Source organism: Lissotriton vulgaris, unplaced genomic scaffold (genome assembly GCF_964263255.1).
Source record: "Lissotriton vulgaris unplaced genomic scaffold, aLisVul1.2 SCAFFOLD_327, whole genome shotgun sequence".
In the NCBI taxonomy this organism is placed as follows: domain Eukaryota; kingdom Metazoa; phylum Chordata; class Amphibia; order Caudata; family Salamandridae; genus Lissotriton; species Lissotriton vulgaris.
In genome coordinates, this window is record NW_028254275.1 from 460,738 (window position 1) to 479,463 (window position 18,726).

At 44.5% G+C, this 18,726-nt stretch overlaps 1 protein-coding gene across 2 annotated transcripts in view; it reads right to left on the reverse strand.

The window, feature by feature from the left end:
• The window catches only part of LOC147659598 (gamma-aminobutyric acid receptor subunit alpha-4-like), a 509,601-nt gene that overhangs the window by 249,882 nt on the left and 240,993 nt on the right, over positions 1–18,726 (reverse strand). For both annotated transcript variants that reach the window (XM_086951620.1, XM_086951619.1), the window contains exon 7: positions 4,727–4,879. In XM_086951620.1, the coding sequence (XP_086807746.1) occupies positions 4,727–4,879 (153 nt within the window). The remainder of the gene's footprint in view (positions 1–4,726; positions 4,880–18,726) is intronic.

Here is an 18,726-nt window from a genome sequence, read left to right on the forward strand (position 1 = left end):
CCAGCCTCTACCTGATGAGAACAAAGAGGCTATTTGTAGGTTTTGAATCGCTATACATGTTACACGCAGCACCAACGTAACAAAGAATCCATTTATGACTTTGTTGCTCGCTTAAGGGAACTTTCAGTAAAGTGCAAATTTGGTGGCATGTGTGATGAACTAATTCGAGACCAATTAATAGTGCAGTGCAACAATAAAAAAATTAAGATCAACTTTGGGCTGCTAAAAATCCAACTTTGAAGGTAGCAATTGACTTGGCAAAGGTCATTGAGGAGTCAGAAAACTGCATGACAGAATAACAAAAGAAATCAGGCACTCATTAAGGGGTGTCAGAAGTTTCAGAGAAAGGTTTGCAAGGAGAAGTAGATTCAGAGGAAGATGAACCTGTGGTTGAAATGAAGAATAAAACTAAGTTTGGAAACAAAAAAAGTTTCAATACAAAACCAAGCAACAAAGTGTGTTCAAGATGTGGCAGCAATAGACATACAGCCGATTCGAGATTTTGTTTTGCATCAAACAAAGAATGCTTGAAATGTGGTAGACTTGGGCATTTTTCAAAAATGTGCAAAACAAAAAAACGCTCAAAAGTTGCAGTGGTTCAAGATTCTGTATGTGTAATTAAGAAACAAAACCATCGTATTCTAGTTATTGATGATGTTAGTGCTGTCGTAGATAATGATAAGAGATTGAATAGACCAAAAGCGCAATTCATGATTAATAATTGTGAGGTATCTCTTATAGTTGACACAAGTTCTAGGTGGACCATCATCCCTCAATCTCTTTTACATGGTCTGTGGGGCAACAAATCACTTATGGAGAGTGACAGCAATCCAACTAGTTATCAAGGGGAGACAATAGACATTTTAGGATATTTTGAATCTGATATCATTTTTAAAAAAAGAACAACGTTTGGTAAAATGTATGTCTCTGTTGATGGGCCTCCAATTCTAGGTTGGGTCTATAAATATGATCTTCACATAAACATTAATCCCAGGTCACCCTCACAGGTCATGGTGGTAGATGATCAAACTATAGGAGAAATTTTGGAAAAGTTCGGCAGTGTTTTTAAAGAAGAGTTAGGTGAACTAAAAGGGTATTCACATTTTATTTGTTTAAAAGTTTAAAAAACAATTGTGTGCCTACTCAACACAACGATTCCTATATCTGTGAGGGATGAAATTAAGTCTTCACTTAATGAAATGTTACAGAGGATGGTCATAGAACCAGTTGAAGCGTCATCCTGGGTTTCTACGGTTGTGATCACCAAGAAATCAGATGGAAAATTGAGGTTCTCTGTAGATTTAAGGTCACTGAACAAATGCGTTGTAGCAGACACCTTCCCACTACCTAATATAAACAAGCTATTGTCAACTTCACAAGGGGCTAGGTACTTTTCAAAATTAGATCTCAAGAGTGCCTACCACCAAAACAGACTTCATGAGGCATAAAAACATCTAACTGCTTTTATTACCACAGAGAGCACTTTTCAATTTATGTGCCTTCCTTTCGGCCTTATTTCGGCCGCAAGTGTTTTACAGAGAATGGTCACTGAACTTTTCACTGGCATCAATAAAGCAGTCTATTTTCAGGATGGCATTCTTATTTTTGGAGATTCTGTTGAGGATGTATGTCGTTACAACGCGATGTTTTACATCGCAGTACTTTACGACGCATGTTTTACAACGCAAGTCGTTACCACGACTTGCGTTGTTGGGGGCTGGATAGTGAATAGTTTAATTTACTATTCCAACTCCAGTCCCCGTGGATAGTAGGGAAGGAGTTGGATAGTAAATTAAACTATTTACTATCCTGGAGCGCCCCCCAGTGCAATTCGTTGTTACAACTTGCGTTGTAACAGTTGCGTCATAAGGGAACTGCGGTGTAACATCTGCGTTGTAAAGGATGTTCCCCTTCTGTGGATGATCATAATGCTGTTTTAGAGAATGTCCTCACCAGAATCTCCGATGCTGGTCTGACTCTTCGTAAGGACAAATGTTCTTTCTTAGTTGAAAGAATAGAGTATCTAGGTCATGAAATATCTATTTCAGGAATTAAACCCAAGAAAAATCTACTAGAAGCTATTCGCTCAGCCCCATGTCCATCAGACAAAGATCAACTCAGATCTTTCATGGGATTGATAGAAAACTATTCAAAATTTATCAGGAATTTCTCTGACAAAACCGCTCAATTGCGACTGTTGTTGGAAAAAGGTACAAGATTTTTGTGGGACAGTGATCAAAATTCTTGCTTTGAATGCATCAAAAGGGATATTTGTGAGGCCAATGTTTTGACTCATTTTGACACTAAACACACTCTGATTCTTATCGTTAATGCCAGTGCCACTGGTTTGGGTGCTGTTTTGTTACAAAAATACAGTGTTGGAGAAAGAACAATAGCCTTTGCATTGCGTACGCTTACCTTGTGAGAACAAAAGTATTTTGTTATAGAAAAGGAAGCACTCGCTGCAACTTGGGGAGTTCAGTACTTACGCACCTATCTTTGGGGGGCAACATTTTTATTAAAAACGGATCACAAACCGTTGGTTCGTATACTTTCTCCTGGTGGTGCTACCAAGACGTCTACAAGATTGGCCAGGTTAGCTTCTAAACTTCAGGATTACCAGTTTGAGATCTCACATGTACAGCTGTGGCGCAATGTTCAAGCGGATTGTCTTTCAAGACTATCAGTCAAGTGGGAGGATCTTCAAGATAAATCTTTTATCTTGGAAGATGATAAAGAATCCGTTGCTTCTGTTCGTGAAGTTCTTGAGGTTAAAGAGTGAAGCTTTACGTGTGAAGAATGGTCTGAAGGCACGGCTAATGATCATGTACTGAAAAAAGTAATTCTTCTCATCAAATTGGGTCCAACAAGGGAGAGATGGGTCCACATTTCTGTTCGTCTTTTTAAAAAAAACTTAGATGAATTATCTATTTGTGGTGATAATGTACTAATGCGAGGTGATAGGTTTGTTCCTCCCACTAGTTTGAGACATAAAATAATTAATATTTTTCATGAAGGGCACTCAGGTCAAACTTTGACTCAACGCAGAATAAAAGCCAACTTTTGGTGGCCGGGTTTAGATGCTGAAGTGTCATCCTGGATAGTGAACTGTCCATCGTGAAAAGAGGCTTAAAATTGCTGTTGGGTCATCTTCTGGGCATCTCATCTATCCTGACAAACCTTAGTATTTCGCTCGATTTTATTGGGCCTACGGAAAAAATTCCACTAAATCAATGTTTTGCAATTGTATGTATTGATTTGTTTTCAAAATGGCTCACTGTCTGCTTTGTGAATGACATTACCATTGATACCACTATATCTTTCTTGAAAACTCTTTTCAATGAAGAAGGTTATCCCAGCATACTTGTCACGGATAATGGCACACAATTAGTCTCTCATAGCATGTGCTCTTTTTTATCAAATCCCGGTGTCAAACATCACCGCACATCTTTTTACAACCCACAAAGTAATGGCTTGTGTGGGAGAATCAACAGACTTGTCAAGGGCATAATTCAAATGTCTTGCTCTATGGGCAACTTTGATCAGAATATTGTTTCTGATATGGTATGGGCTTATCGTACTACTGTACATGGTGATGGAGAAAAATCGCAGTTTGAAATAATGCATGGAAGAACTTCTGGTACCAAACTTACTCCTTGTTGGATTAAAGAGTGGGTTTCTCAGGGTGGTCTTAACCTTAATACCACCTCAAAAACTGTTAAAATATATGGTACTTCCTCCAAGCATATTTCAAAAGGAGATCTTGTAAAATTACATCTGGGAGGATTTTTAAAGGATTGTCTAAATTCAAAGGTCAATTTGGTGTCAAAGAGGTCTTTCCTCATTAATTTGTCTTAACTAATGGTGAAAAGTGGAACCTTCGTTGTGTGGATTTATATCAAAATGAATTCTAGTGTTTCCACTGATGTTACTCATTCTTTTTCTTCTAACAGTGAGAATAGTGGCTACATGTATACCACAGATGTTTGGGTAGGCTTGATATGCATGGGTGTTTTCTAAATGAGTGTGTTTGTTGCACAGTTTGATTGTAGATATGTGGGTGTGTGTTGGGGTGTGTGTTGATTTATCTATTGTACTTAATCACTGTTTGGTTTTGATCTCTATGACATGAAATTGCAAACTAAAAATTGAATGTTTCTAAATAGGTGGTCTTGTCTGAGGTATTATTGAGCTCATCTTTGCAGTTTGTAAAATCAGGACTCTAATTGAGCCTATATAGTAAACAGAGGGGGCAGGCAATTTTCTGTGTTTTTGAAGTATCAGGGACTTTATACAGCAATGCTGTGCACTGATCTACAAAAACATTTTCTTTGAAGAAGGACACACATTCACCTGCATGTGCATGAGAAAAGCATACAGATAGGACCTTCAACTCTGAAGCAAAACAAGTTTTAACAAGTTTTGAAGACGAGTTCTTACGCTAAGACGAAAACGGCAATTATCATCAATATGAACGCTAAGTGGGTTTAAAGATATCATTTGCATTTTAAAAAAGGCATATTGAATTATTTATACTGCAGATGTTACCTACCCTGATGGCTTTTCTAATTGGTAAAAACCTGCAAAGGCGCCTAATATCGTATGTATCTCATAGAACACCCAAATGTAACAGAAAGCACACGCAAATGGAAGGCAGCTTCATATTGGTTCCTAATGTCAGACATATTAATGACAAATGCATGCATCAAACATAAATCTGGTTTACCAAAGACAGTCCTCGCTGGAACAGATTCTTTATTGATCCAAAATGATACTTGCGAGAGAATAACTGTCATGATGCAGGGGATATAGGTTTGGATCATGAAATAACCCATTTTACGTCTGAGGTGGAAGTAAACGGTCATCACAACGTATTCCCCTAAGAAAGAAACAGCAATATAAATTGAAAATAAAGCAGCAAATGCTTCTTTCTGTCCACTTTTACAATTTAGTTAGTTCTTCTTGGCACTTATAACTTGAGAAATCAACCACATTCTAAAATGTCATTCAATTTGACAAACACAAGTTGCAGAGGAGGGACAAAAGGCGGTCCCATTAGAACATTGAGGGGCTAAAACACTGACTTGGTAGGTGCTGTAGGGGAGAGTAATTAATTTTAAGTTTGCTCATGAACTCTTCCGATTCTCCACGAGTAACTCTAAGAATACTCTTGGAAAGGTTGGAAAGGCAGGAGATAAACTGCATTTCGGATAAGCTGCCTGGCATTTACATTAGATTATTCTGCCTGCAGGGAGCCATTCAATTATGGACAGCAAGCAAGACAGCCCCTTCCTGTACTACAACAGCCAAGCTTTCTAAATCAGCAATTTTTGACCTGTGATCCGGGGTCTCCTGGGGATCTGCAAAGCCTACCCCAAGGGTCTGCCACTGCTTAGAAAATTTAAAAATATTCATAGGTTAATAAAGTGTATATAAAGAAGCAAAATGCAAAATCGAAAATTGTGAATATTTCTGTAAATATGAAAAAGTTCTAATTGGAGTGCAAGTGTATCAAACAGAACCTCGTGGACTATGGGATGCCTTAACTAGATTTAGAAAAGCCCTAAGCTTCCCATTGAATGTAACATTGTGTTTTATAGTATTTATTTGTGAAATAAATACAATACATCATCCTTTGTGTATTGTTTTGTGATTCAAATCATTGAAATTGCTTAGGCTAGTGTCCCCGACTTCCAGTAATGACCCAGTGGGGGTTGCTGGGTTCCAATAATTATTCAGTGGGAGCTCCAGTAATGTGTGAACAGGGATCCACAGAAGTAAAAAGATTAGCAATTGCTTGTCTAATTGTTTAGATTCTGTATAATTCTACATTTGAATATTTTAACACTGCTGCACCACCTAACCCTACATTTTTCATCTAAAAAGTGCATTCGATGATTATAGTTTCTTCCCACATCCTGTTCTTCATCTCAAACATGCATTGAACAAAAAGAGCAATCTTTTTGGAAATTGGAATTGCAAAACAGTCTAAACAATGGAAATGGAGAAATAATACAACTTTGAGAACAATCAGAGCTCATGTATACAATACCTAATCACTCTAATTGAATAGCTGCAGAAAGTGTCGGTGTTGATTCAGTTTATCAATCCTCTGATGTTTTCAACATTTATAGGGGGTTACTTTCTTCATTTTTACAAATCATTTTTGAAATGTAGGTGCATTGGAAAATGTCCATTGGTAAAAATTGGGTTGTTAGGTGACTGGAGTATGAGCCATGGTCAAGCAGCAACTACAAACCTAAACAGGGTAAGGGCAGGCAAACCCTAAATTAACCTGTACTAACCCTCTAATAGCTTGGCACAGAGAAGTCAGGCTTAACTTATAGGCAGTGTGTAAAGTATTTGTGTAACACTTCAAACCATAAAACAGTGAAAACAACACACAAAAAGAATCTCACACCAGGTTAGAAAAATAGATATTGATTTAATAAACAGAACAAGACAAAATAGACAAAAATCCATTCAGTAAAACCAGAGATGTTCAGTTTTAAGGATTTAGGTTCAAATAGCGCCAAAAAGCACAAAGTACCAACAAGTGATATCTGGTTGCGGTGGACCAAAACAAAGTCACAAGTTCAATTTGACCGTGATGGAGCACGGGCCAGCTACAGGGACACAGTGAGGCCTGTTGAACAAAGTACCTTACGTCATAGTTGTGGAGCATTGCATGGATCTGGGTCAAAGAAGCACCATGCAGCTGAGGCAATGTGACATTTCCAAGATGCGATGAGGCTGAGATGCTTGGTGTTGCATTCTAATCGAGGATTCAGTAGACAGTGCTTGCAATGCGAAGTCCTGGCATCACAGCTGCCTAGGACAGCTGCAATGCTGTGATCTGGAGTCCATCACTGTCGTTGAAGCTTTCGTCAATGGGAGATGTGAGTATTAGGTCGGAGATGAACTGCACCTTCAGTGATGCGTCTTTTCCAAGGACTGTGAACGTGATGAAGGACATCTGTGCCATGTCCAATCCATGCAGCTGCGTCATTGCTCGAGGATACCCTACTCAACCAAGGATATAAATCGATTCTGCTTGGGGATGCATCGCTCAGCAGAAAAGATGGGTTGGTTCCAATGGTAAGCACTTTAGGTCCACTTCCAAGGGTCCAGGACTGGGGTGGCACTACTTCGCAGGATAGACTCACAGATGACCAGGTGCAGATGCAAAATTGTTGGAAGCCTGTTACCTCCCTAAAGCTTCAGATCAGGAGGGTAGCCAGCTAGCCCTTATAGTCACTCTAGGTTCTGCTTTCAAGAGATGCAGGTCCATTTTTTCTCACCCAGGCAAGAGGGCAGCAAGTCATCAAAGCAGAAGTCCAGTGGAGTAGCAGCACAGCCGAGTGGCAGTCCTTTCAAAAGCACTGCAGTCCTTACAAAAGCACAGAATTCCTTCTTCTTGGCAAAGTATCCACAGGTATGGAGTGTACTAAAGTGGTGGTGTCTGAAGTCCAGCACTTATACCCAGTGGTGGGAGAAACTTTAAAGACGTGCATTTTTAGTGCACACATGTCCTCTCTTCCTTTCCTGGCTCCAGCCTCACTACAGGGGAGTATGCTGCCTTTTGTGTGTGGACAGGACACAGCCTATTCAGGTGTAAGTGAAGCTGTGCCCAGTTTCTCCCTACAATCCTGCCAAGATAGCTCATCAATTCATACCTAAGCCCCCATTGTGTGTGGTTGTCTAGGAGGAACACAGAGCCGAGTAGAAATTGTGTCTCTTCTTGGCAGAGGTTTGCATCCTGTCCAAGTAGGGACCACATGCAGGCAGGGTAAGCCAGCTACACACTGTAAAATAAGCTGTGCTCACCCTACTGTAGCTTGACACAGAGCAGGCAGGCTTAATATAAGAGGCAATGTGTAAATATTTGTGCAACACACACACAATAACACAATGAAAACACTGTAAAAGGACTCCACATAGGCTTAGATAGGCTAGTGATTCGCACAGTACTTGTGGGGGCGGGATGTCATTGGCGTTGGTGCTGGGGTTGGAGAGTTCCTTTACGATGCTGAAGAGCTCTTTGCTGTCGTGTGTGTTGTTATCCAAGGGGTCTTTGAAGGAGGATCTCTTGGCTAATCTGATGAGGTGGTGGTGTCTGTGGGTGGCGTCCTTGTTGGCTCCGTGGTTGTCCGTTGTGCGTTTGTGGAGCCATGTCTTCTCCAGTTTCCGTCATGCGCGTTTAGAGGTCTGGAGCTCATCGGTGAACCAGGTGGTTCTCTTGTTGGCGTGGCTGTTGGAGGGTTTTTTGAGCGGGGCGAGGGTGTTGGCACAGTCGTCGATCCACTGTCTGAGGTTTTGGGCTGCAGCGTCTGGGTTGGTGGGATCGATGGGTGGGTTCTTGGCGAGGGAGGTGATCAGCTGGTCTTCGGTTACTTTGCTCCAGCAGCGGCGAGGCAGCTGTTGGGTGCGGTGCTCGTGGTTGGTTGCTTGAAGGTGAAATGGATGCAGCGGCTGTCAGTCCAGTGGAGTTTGGTGGTGTGGTCGAAGGCAATGTGGGAGCCTGTTGCGAAGACGGGATCCAGTGCGCGGCCGGCAGCGTGGGTGGGTCCGGTGATGAGTTGTCTGAGGCCCAGGTTGGCGAGGGTGTCGATCAGGGTGGTGGAGTTGGCGTTGTTGTTGTTCTCGAGGTGGAAGTCCAGGTCCCCGAGGAGGATGTAGTCCATGGAGGCGAGTGTGTGGGTGCTGGCGAGGTTGGCGATGGAGTCGCTGAACTGAGCCCGGGGACCGGGGGGTCTCTAGATGAGTGTTCCTCTGAGGGTGGCGTTGGGGTCGGTGTGGATCCGGAAGTGCAGGTGTTCGGCGGTGTTGAAGGTGTCGTCTGCGTGGGTGGCGAGCTTGAGGGTGGACTTGTGGATGATGGCTATTCCTCCTCCAATTCCGTTGGCGCGATCCCTGCGGGTGATCTTGTAGCCGTCCGGGATGTCTATGGCGATGTCGGGCGCCGAGGAGTCGTTCCACCAGGTCTCGGTCAGGAAGGCCACGTCTGGGGTGGAGGTGTCGAGCAGATCCCAGAGCTCGACGGCGTGTTTGCGTGCGGAGCGGGTGTTGAGGAGTATGCAGCGGAGGTGGTTGGGTCCAGTCCTTGGAGGTTTGGTGGTTCTGTCGCAGGTAAAGCTGCAGGTGTGGCAGGAGAAGGGTCCGTGGGTCCATTTCAGGGCGGCCTGGAAGCAGGTGTGGTTTCCGCCGGCATTGAGTGCGTGGAGGGTGTTGGCATCATTGTGGATTCTGGTGTTGTGGCGTTCGCGGGGTCCAGGGGTTCTGGCGCTGGGCGAGGTCCAGGTGCGGCGCGCCAGCGGCGCACCCGCTACCTGGCTGCTTCTCGGCCTGCATATGAGGTGGCTTGGGAGGGAGGAGCAGCTGGGAGGAGGGAGCGGGGAGGCGAATGGGTGTGGAGGGGGTGTGGGGCCGTAGAGATGCAGCAGCGGGAAAGTGTCAGATCGGGAGCGGCAGGGGGTGGGGGGAACTGGTGCTCAAGGCAGAGGGGAGGGAAAAACCCAGGATAAGAGATATATACTTTGCAGTATTGAAACTTGTTAGAGATTGGAGAGTTTCTCACTAAGAGGACATGTAAAACTTAAAAGTATATGTCCAACATTTTAAATACACTGTGCTGTCCAGGTCCTACCTTAGGGATGACCTATATGTATTAAAAAGTAAGGTTTAGGCCTTGCAAGAGATTTATCTTGCTAGGTTCGATATGGCAGGTTAACTGCTCACACAAACTCTGCAGTGGTAGGCCTGAGACATGGTTAGCATGGTTAGAAGTGGGTAGCACACTCAGTCACGCATATCCACTAATAGTATTTAATTTTCAAGCCCTTTGCACCGGTAGCGCACTTTACTAGGGACTTATAAGTAAATTAAATATGCCATTTGGGAACAAGCCAATGTTGCAATGTTTTAGGAAAAGAGCACAAGCACTTTAACACTGGATATCAGTGGTAAAGTGTACAGAGTCCTAAGGCCAGCAAAAACAAAGTCACCAAAAACCGCGCAAAGGATTCCAGATCAAACATGTGTCCCCCTAGCTGAAAGTGGGGAGAGATATGTTCACTAAGGCAGAAGAACCTGGAAAGGGCATTGGCGGGTCAGTTACAGGATGGGGTTACACTATAGATTCCATTCCCTTTAGGGAGATGGACCATCTCAACTGTTTGGGATTCTCACCCCTCCTCTGCATTAGCCAGCTGAGAGGTCTGTGATCTGTCTGAACCCGGAAGTGAGTTCCAAACAGGTATGGACTCAGATTATTCAGCGCCCAGATCACAGCAAAGGCTTCCATCTCTTTCTTACTCCACTCTATTCCCTGTAACCTCCAACTGATTATGTGTACAGGGGATACAGGCCCTGGTTGATTAGCTCTGAGAGAAATGCCCCTGTGCCATGCTCTGAGGTGTCTGTCTGCACAATGAATTCTTCGGAAAAATCAGGGGCCTGCAGAATGGGTGCAGAGCACATGGCCTCCTTCAGGGTCTCAAAAGCTTTCTGGTATTCCTCTGACAAGATCACCTGACATGGCTGCTTCTTGGAAATCAGCCCTGTCAAGGGGGCAACTATGATGTTATTCCCATTGGCATATCTCCTGTAATAGCCAGTGAGGCGTAAGAAGGCCCTCACCGGGGGTTCCCAAGCCAGAATGGTAACTCAAGTAGACCTTTTATCTTACCCTACCTGGCACATACAGGCCTTGATAGTCAGGTCTGACCTCTGCAGAGCCTGAAGCACTTCCTTGAGGTGGCACAAGTGGGCCTCCCAGCTAGAACTGAAGACTGCAATGTCATCCAGATGGGCAGCACTGACGTTCACCAGCCTGGCTGATGAAGGGTGTTACCCTGAAACTGATCTCAGGATGCTTGTTTCTGGTCCAGGAAAGACCTGGCTTGGCAATTCGGTCTGGAATGTTCCCATGAGGCAGAGGGTCAAGACTAATTTGCATATAGCTGGGTCTCAACTGAGGTGGCGAAGTGAGCTAAAGAACGATGATGGATTCAACCCAGATCTGTGAGTAGAGGTGAGTGTCTGGAACATTTCAGCGCTCCGTCCATCATCTCTTTGTGTTTGCTTTGTCCGCCCTAAGTTGGCAGGGTATGCCCAGACGTAGGTCCCTTGCTGAATTTGCTACTGGATTCAAGCTAGCCTGGCTGATGAGGGGTATTACCCCGAAACCAGTCCCAGGATGCTTGTTTCCAGTCCAGGAATGACCTAGCCTGGCAGTTCAGGCTGGACTGTTCCCACAAGGCACAGGGTCAAGACTGATTTGCAAAAATCTGGGTCTGAACAGGGTTGGTGAGGTGAGCTAAAGAACAATTATGGATTCAAACCAAATCTGTGACTGGGGAGAGTGTCTTAAAAGTTTCAGCGCTCCGTCCCTCATCTCCTTGTGTTTGCTTTGCACTCCAGTCCAGCTATGACCTGGCTGACCAACCTGTGGAATTTAGCAGGGGCGTTCTTTACCTGGAACTGCCTATTGGGCTGCAATGGACGATGTGGTCAGGCACACACACTCAGGCAACCATAACATTTCCAAGTGAGACCTGAGCCCCAACTCTTTCCAGGTGGTATGCTCAAGGACTTTGCCAAGCAGACAATCTATAGCCATGGACGGACTCACAAGTACCCTCCAGGAACCTGAGATCCTCCCCACTCTAAGGAAACCAGAGCCACTGAATATTGACTTTGTTGTCAGCAGCAGCAACTTGGTGGAATGCATTAGGAACGACCTGCTCTGAGGCCACCAGATGACATCTCTTGGTTGTAATACTGGCTCCAGTGTTTCTCAGAGCCTCCACTCTTTGCCAATTGGTGGAGACCCCCTGCCTGTATTTCCTAGTATTACTAGGCAACTGAGTTATCTGTGCTATCTCTTCATCACCCAGGGACCTCTACTCTGTCCCTCACACTATTTGGGACAATTCTCTCTCAAAGCGCTACAGTAGCCAACCAAAGTGACTGCCCACCAGTGGGATGCTGTGCCCATTTGGGCCACTTGGCATCCCCCTTGAAGTGTCCTTCCTGTTGGCACTCATAGCACTTAACGGTCTTTTTCTCAAATAAGGGATGGGAGTCTTGACCAGATTAAATATTTTGGGGTCCTTAAGAGAATGCCTTGTTTTATGTTTATCCCCCCTCCTTCTTCTGATCGAGACCCTGCCCACCCTTTGGTTGATCTCCCCCAGATACCTTCTTATGGGCCGTGGTTCTGACCCAGCAATCGCCTCCTTAGCAAGCCCCCTGGGGTCAGAGAGCTTACTGTCAATCAGGTGCTGGCACAGATCTGCAAACAAAGGTTGAACATGTGCTCTTTTTCAATCAAATTGTACAGCCCCTGATAATCCTTTACTTCACTGTTCTTCATCCAACCATCCAGTGCCTTGCAAAAGGAATCAACTCAATCCACCCAAGTCTGTTGGGACAGTTTCTGGCAGTCGCTGAATTTGTACCTATAGTTTGCTGGGGTCAGAACATATTTTTTGATAAGAGCTTCCTTCATGGGGGATTCCTCATTTTGTCCTCCTTAGCCCCCAATCCTACTCAGGAATCTTGTGCATCTGTAAGGTAATCTCATAAGCCTCAAACCACTTATCAATACCATCTCCCACAATACGGTCTGACACTAGAGCTTTATGGAGGTGGGCCAGCTTGTCACAGAGGGTACTGTAGATATGCTGCCACCATTACTGATGGATCCACCTGCTTGGCGCTAATGTCCAGCTCTCAGACTCTGTTCATGGGCCATTCTCCATTCCCCCATCGCTAGTTTCTTTTTCTCCAAGACTCTCTCAACCTCTGTCTTTTCTTTCTCCAATTTGGCCAGCTCTAACTTGAGCTTCCTTTCATCCCTCCTGTCCGCCAACTTCTCCAGGGACAGGCCCCTGGAATGGACTCAATGCTTCCCGCACTGGGAGGGATGGCCAGTCTTGGGAGTAGGTTATCCCCCTCAAAAGACAGCTTCCCAAGATCCTCCTGTTGATCCTTCTCAGATCATTCCTCATCATCTATTGGAAACGAATGGCCTCTGCCCATGCCCTCAAAAACTTCTAGAGTTCTCCCTTTTCAGTGCTCCTCTTAACGGTCAGCCCCCTTTCCTGACAAAACTCTTTGAGCTGGGCCACGGTGTAAATCTGAAGGTTGGCTAGCTCAAACTATCTTTGCGGGAGGGGGTCACAGACACAGCAGATGAGAATAAATGTGAAAAAAACAGAATTGTCTAGCTGGGAGAATTTAACCTTAAATTGGTCTATTGGACATGAAATGGTAGTGTACACAAAACTACTGTATGGCACTGAAAAAATGCGAGTCCTATGCTCATCGATGCTCACCAATGTTAGAAATTAGTTTGTTGGCTGGGGTATGAGACCTGGTCAAGCAGCAATCACAATGCTAGTAAGGGTAAGGGGCAGGCAAACCCTAAATTAAACTGTGCTCACCGTCAGGTAGCTTGAAACAGAACAGTTAGACCTAACTTAGATGCAGAGTTTAAAGTATTTGTGCAACACTTCAAACAGTAAAACAATGAAAAGAACACACATAATGAATTCCACATTAGGTAAGAAAAATAAATATTGATTTACTAAATGAAACAAGATTAAATAGATAAAAAAGCAATCAGTAAAACTAGAGATGTTCAGTTTTAAAGTTTTAGGTTGAAATAGCACCAAAAAACACAAAGCGCCAACAATGGATATCTGGTTGCTCTGAACTGGGACAAAGTCACAAGTGCAGGCTAACTGCGGTAGAGCATGGGCTGGCCACAGGGATCTATTTAGGCCCGATGAACAAAGTTCCTTAAATCCTGGTAGCAGGGCGTTGCGATGCATCGGTTCCAAGACGCGATGAGGCTACAGTGTGAGTTCTTGTTGCATTGTTGTCAAGGATCCCATAGACAGGGCTTGCGATGTCAAGTCCTGGTGTCAGGGATGCGGCGTGAAGCTAGGGATGCGTCAGTTCTGAAGAGCTACAAGGCTGCAATCTGGAGTCCAGTGGCGTCATCATGGCTGGTGTTGTCATCGAATCTGCTGTCGACGAGTGATGTGAGGACCTGAGTCGGAGATGCGCTGCACCTTCAACAATGCATCTGTTTTGAGGGCTGGGAGGGTGCTGCAGGGCTTCTGCACAGGGTCCAATCCACGCAGCAGTGATGATGCATCAGGTCTGTTTGAGGATAAGCCACACTGCTAAAGAGATGCTTCAGTTCTACTCAAGGATGCGCTTTTCAGCAGAGAAGATGCTTTGGTTCCAATGGTAAGCACCTTACTCCACTTCCAAGGGTCCAAGACTGTGGTGGCACCACTTGGCAGGGTAGACTCACAGATGGAAAAGTCCAGGTACAAGATTGTTGGAAGCCTGTTACGTCCCTTAGGCTTCAGATCAGGAGGACAGCCAACTAGCCCTTAGAGGCACTCTGGGTTCTGGGTTCTAGAGATGCAGGTCCAGTCCTTCTCTCCCAGGCAAGAGGTCAGAAAAGCAGAGGTCTAGCAGAGTAGCAGTCCATCAGAGTGACAGTCCTTTCATCAGCACAGCAGTCCTTCTTCTTGGCAAAGTATCCACAGGTCCAGAAGTGTACTGAAGTGGTAGCGTCTGATGTCCAGTACTTATTTCCAGTGGTGCCCTTGAAGTAGGGAGACTTCAAAGACATGTCTTTGAAATACACAGATGCCCTATCTTCCTGCCCTGGCTCTATACTCCCTACAGGAGTGTATGCAGCCCTTTGTATGTGGACAGGACGTAGCCTATTCAGGTGTAAGTGAGGCTATGTCTAGCTCCTCCCTCCCATCCAGCCAGGATGGCCAATCAATTATCACCTAAGCTCCCATTGTCTGTGGCTGTCTAAAAGGAATATTCAAAACTCAACTGCCAGCTACAGTCATGTAATCAGCTTTATTAAAGGGGCATTTTCAGAATTGCAATTTAAAAAAACGACTTCACCATATGTTTGGATTTTGAATTGTGATTCCAGAGATACCGAACTTGGACCAGTCATATTTTCCCATTTGGAAATTACAATCCTAATATTATCTTATCGGTAATATAGGCCTTTCAGCAGTGAAAAATGAAAAGGTGGGTTTTAAACTACCTGTACATGTAAAACTTAATGATTCATGTCCAAATTTTAAAAATAGACGGCACCCTGCCCTTGAGCTTTCCAGTGCCTACCTTAGAGGTGACATATGAACTAAAAAGGAAGGTTTGGGCCTGGCAATAGGTTTATTTTGGAAGGCCGACTAGGCAGGTTAACTGCACACTCAGGTTCTGCAGAGGCAGGCCTGAGACATGCTACAAGAACTACTGAAGTGGGGGGGCACAATCAGTACTACAGGCCCACTAGTGGGATTACATTTACAGGCCCTGGACACCTGCAGTGCTCTTTACTAGGTACTCATAAATAAATGAAATATGCCAATTTTGGATAAGCCAATGTATGGCCAGCAAAAACAGGCGGTCTGAAGGCAAAAAGTTAGAGGAAACAACGCCAGGGTTGGTAGGTCCATAATCCACAGTGCCATAATGTTTGAAAGAGTAATCAGCTAGCATACGAAAATCAAGCATTTATCTTGGAATCAATCAGTCGTCATTTGTATAGTTCAGCCTGGTCACCACTAGGGGTATCTGGCACCAAGCGTGCTGTAACTCCGTCAAAAAGCCAGGTCTTCTTTCTGAAGTCTGCCAGCGGCGGTGCAGTAAGGAGGTGGAGGGGCAGGTTGTTACAAGTCTTGGCAGCGATGTAGTGTCACATGGCTGTTGTGGACATTGTGAACATCACTAAATAAGCATGAACCGGGCAGCCATTATGCAGCTTTGCGCACATTACTACATGGCTTTATTTTTGCAAATGACTTTGTTCATGCTTTTCACATGAAAACTGTCTGCTGTATTCCTTCTCTGCCTGTTCCTGGAGTTTAGTCGGAACATTGTGTGCAAGGCCGATAAACAATGCCCCTTGTTATTCTGATCTGGTCATGCCCTAGCAACTAGACAAAACACCAATGCAGCTGTTGTTGAACACTCGTGCTTTGATATTATGGGGACACATGCACACATACTTGGAGATGGACCTTTCTAGGGAGAAAAGCGAGACATCACCTATGATGTAGAACTATCGTCTATAGTCTAAGGTATGAGTCTGCAGACAAAGCCCAGAGATCTTCTAATATATAGCAATACTTCTTCTTAGCAAGGGGAGGGAGGTTAGGCTCTATAGCCTTTTCTCTATTGTCTTTTTCATTATGACATCTCCCTACATGATATATGGACTATTCGTATTATGCATTTTCCTGATTTTTGTGGCACGAATATTGCATGTTAGGGCACGTTAGTTAAAATAAATATTTTAAACTGTTTTGTGTCTCTGTCAGATTTGATCTTGGACAAGTACAAGAGGGAGAGCGAAAGGGTGTGTCTTGTTACCGCGATTCCTGAGAGATCTGGGAGTGCTGTGTTCTGGGGTGTCTAATCACTTGTTTCTATGTGAGTGTGTAGAAGAGCAAGTGAGACACATTAGCTAGTCGGTTCTGGGCGTATGGTTACTCAGGAGGTAGGATGACTCAGTCCCTTCTTACTAACTACGCATAGTTCTGTTCGTGGGCAGAATCTCTGCAACAGTAAGAGAAGGAGAAGCCCCCATTGCGATGGATGCGGTGGGTCTGTGGAAGGGCGAGTGAGGCAGTGCGCTGGTGTCTTGCAGGCAGGTGGAAGTTTAACGATGGTTGATGTGGGATTGTCCTTGGTTGTGTAAAGTTTTGTATGCTTGCAATCTTGAACTGGCATCTCTTCTAAATGGGGAGCCACTGGAGGTTTCTGAGGTGAGCGGTTCTGTGGGTCTATATGGGGAGGTTAATTAGTCTGGCTGTAGTTGTCTGTACCGTCTGGAGCCTTTCAAAGAGCTGGGTAGAAATTCCAGCATAGAGATTATTGCTGTAGTTGAGGTGGCTAGTGCCGAGGGCCTGCGTGAAGGTCTTCCTGGTATTGATTGGGATCCATCTGAAGATTCTCTGGAACATGTAAAGGGTGTGTTGGAGCAAAAGGAGGTGACTCCGATTCATGGTCAGTTGGGTGTCGAGGATTATGCAGAGGTTGTGTGCATAATCTGACTTCTGCGTGTTTCCATCTGTCTCAGAAGGTTGCTGTGGAGATGGAGGTTTTGAGGATGCTGGTGAGCTCTGTGCCGATTGGCTTGGCCAGAGGTTTAAGAGATGGTGGGTGCGGGTGTTGGTGGGTACCCCATGAGGGTTGTGGTGGTCTGAGTGGTGAGCTGAGACCAGGTGGTTATCGTTCGACTGGTGTTCACTGGTTGATTGAGGTTGTTGAGGCCGAGGGTGTTGGGTTGGGGGTCAAAATTGTTATATATGGTGGGTATCTTGCTGTGGAAGTAGTCTGAGAGGGTGTCGCAGAGTTCTTGGTAGAAGTGGATGCTGTTCTCTGTGGCTTCCATGTTTGAGAATTCATTGACAATTTGGAAAAGTAACCTTTGTGTGGTTGGTCGCAATGCCAATATCTTTCAAATTCTCTGTTTAATATGCGGCTGTTTATGGCCCCAAATAAACTGAGATAAAACAAAATCAATCTTAGTTGAAAAGGGTTTGTTTAAAACAGGATATCAAGATAAACAAGAATAGGAATAATATCAAACTTTACATCTTTACAGAGGATACTCATCTAATTTTCGAAAGTGGCAACTTTTCACATCACTGCAATTATGATATCACTTTAGATATAAAAAGGCATGTCATTTGATTCATATGGGGTAGTAGGATTGTGAGAAAAATTGATACCTAAACAGCTCTTTGGCCTGCTATTATAATGATTTTCGATTATGAGGCAACACTCTTTGTGCTGCGTTAAAACATAGTGCAAAAACAGCAGTTGATGGACAGAATGCAATACAATGTCATACAGTCACCCCAGTACAGAGATCTGGGCCTAAATCCATAGTTTTTCTGCACTCCACACCACCCCACTTCAGACATGGCCATATGCAAATCAGTCTTGACCATGTGCCTCATGGGAACAGTCCAGCCCGAACTGCTAAGCCATGTCTTTCCTGGACTGGAATCAAGCATCCTAGAACCGGGTTCTGGCTATCAGCCGTCATCAGCCAGGATAGCTTGACTCCAGTGGTGTGGAGAGCATGGGACTCACGTCTGAGCATACCCGTCCCACTCTGGGTGACAAATGCAAAAACAACAGTTGATGGACAGAATGCAGAACAATGTCATACATTCACCCCAGTACAGAGATCTGGGCCTAAATCCCTCGTTTTTTTGCACTCCACACCACCCCAGTAGAGACATGGTCATATGTAAATCAGCCTTGACCCTGTGCCTCATGGGAACAGTCCAGCCCGAACTGCCAAGCCATGTCTTTACTGGGCCGGAAGTCACTGGGCCCTGTTTTTTACCTAAAGTGCAATATTGTCTGCATAAGTTTTGGATTGTTTGGCTGTTGGGGAGCCCTCTGTTGTAAGTTGTCATGGGGGTGAAATATAGGGTAAAATGCACCTGCAACACATAACATCTGTGTTGCATGACTTCTTTAGGAATTACTAGACCTGTCTACATTTTATTAACTATGGTTTGAGCCGAGGATATTTAATACAGAGACTAAACCAGGACAGCTGAGACAAAAATATGAATTTATCCAGGACATCAAACAAACATTCCCAGTCTACCAAGTTGCACAGCTTCTTGTGGTGGCGCGCTCTAGTTGTTT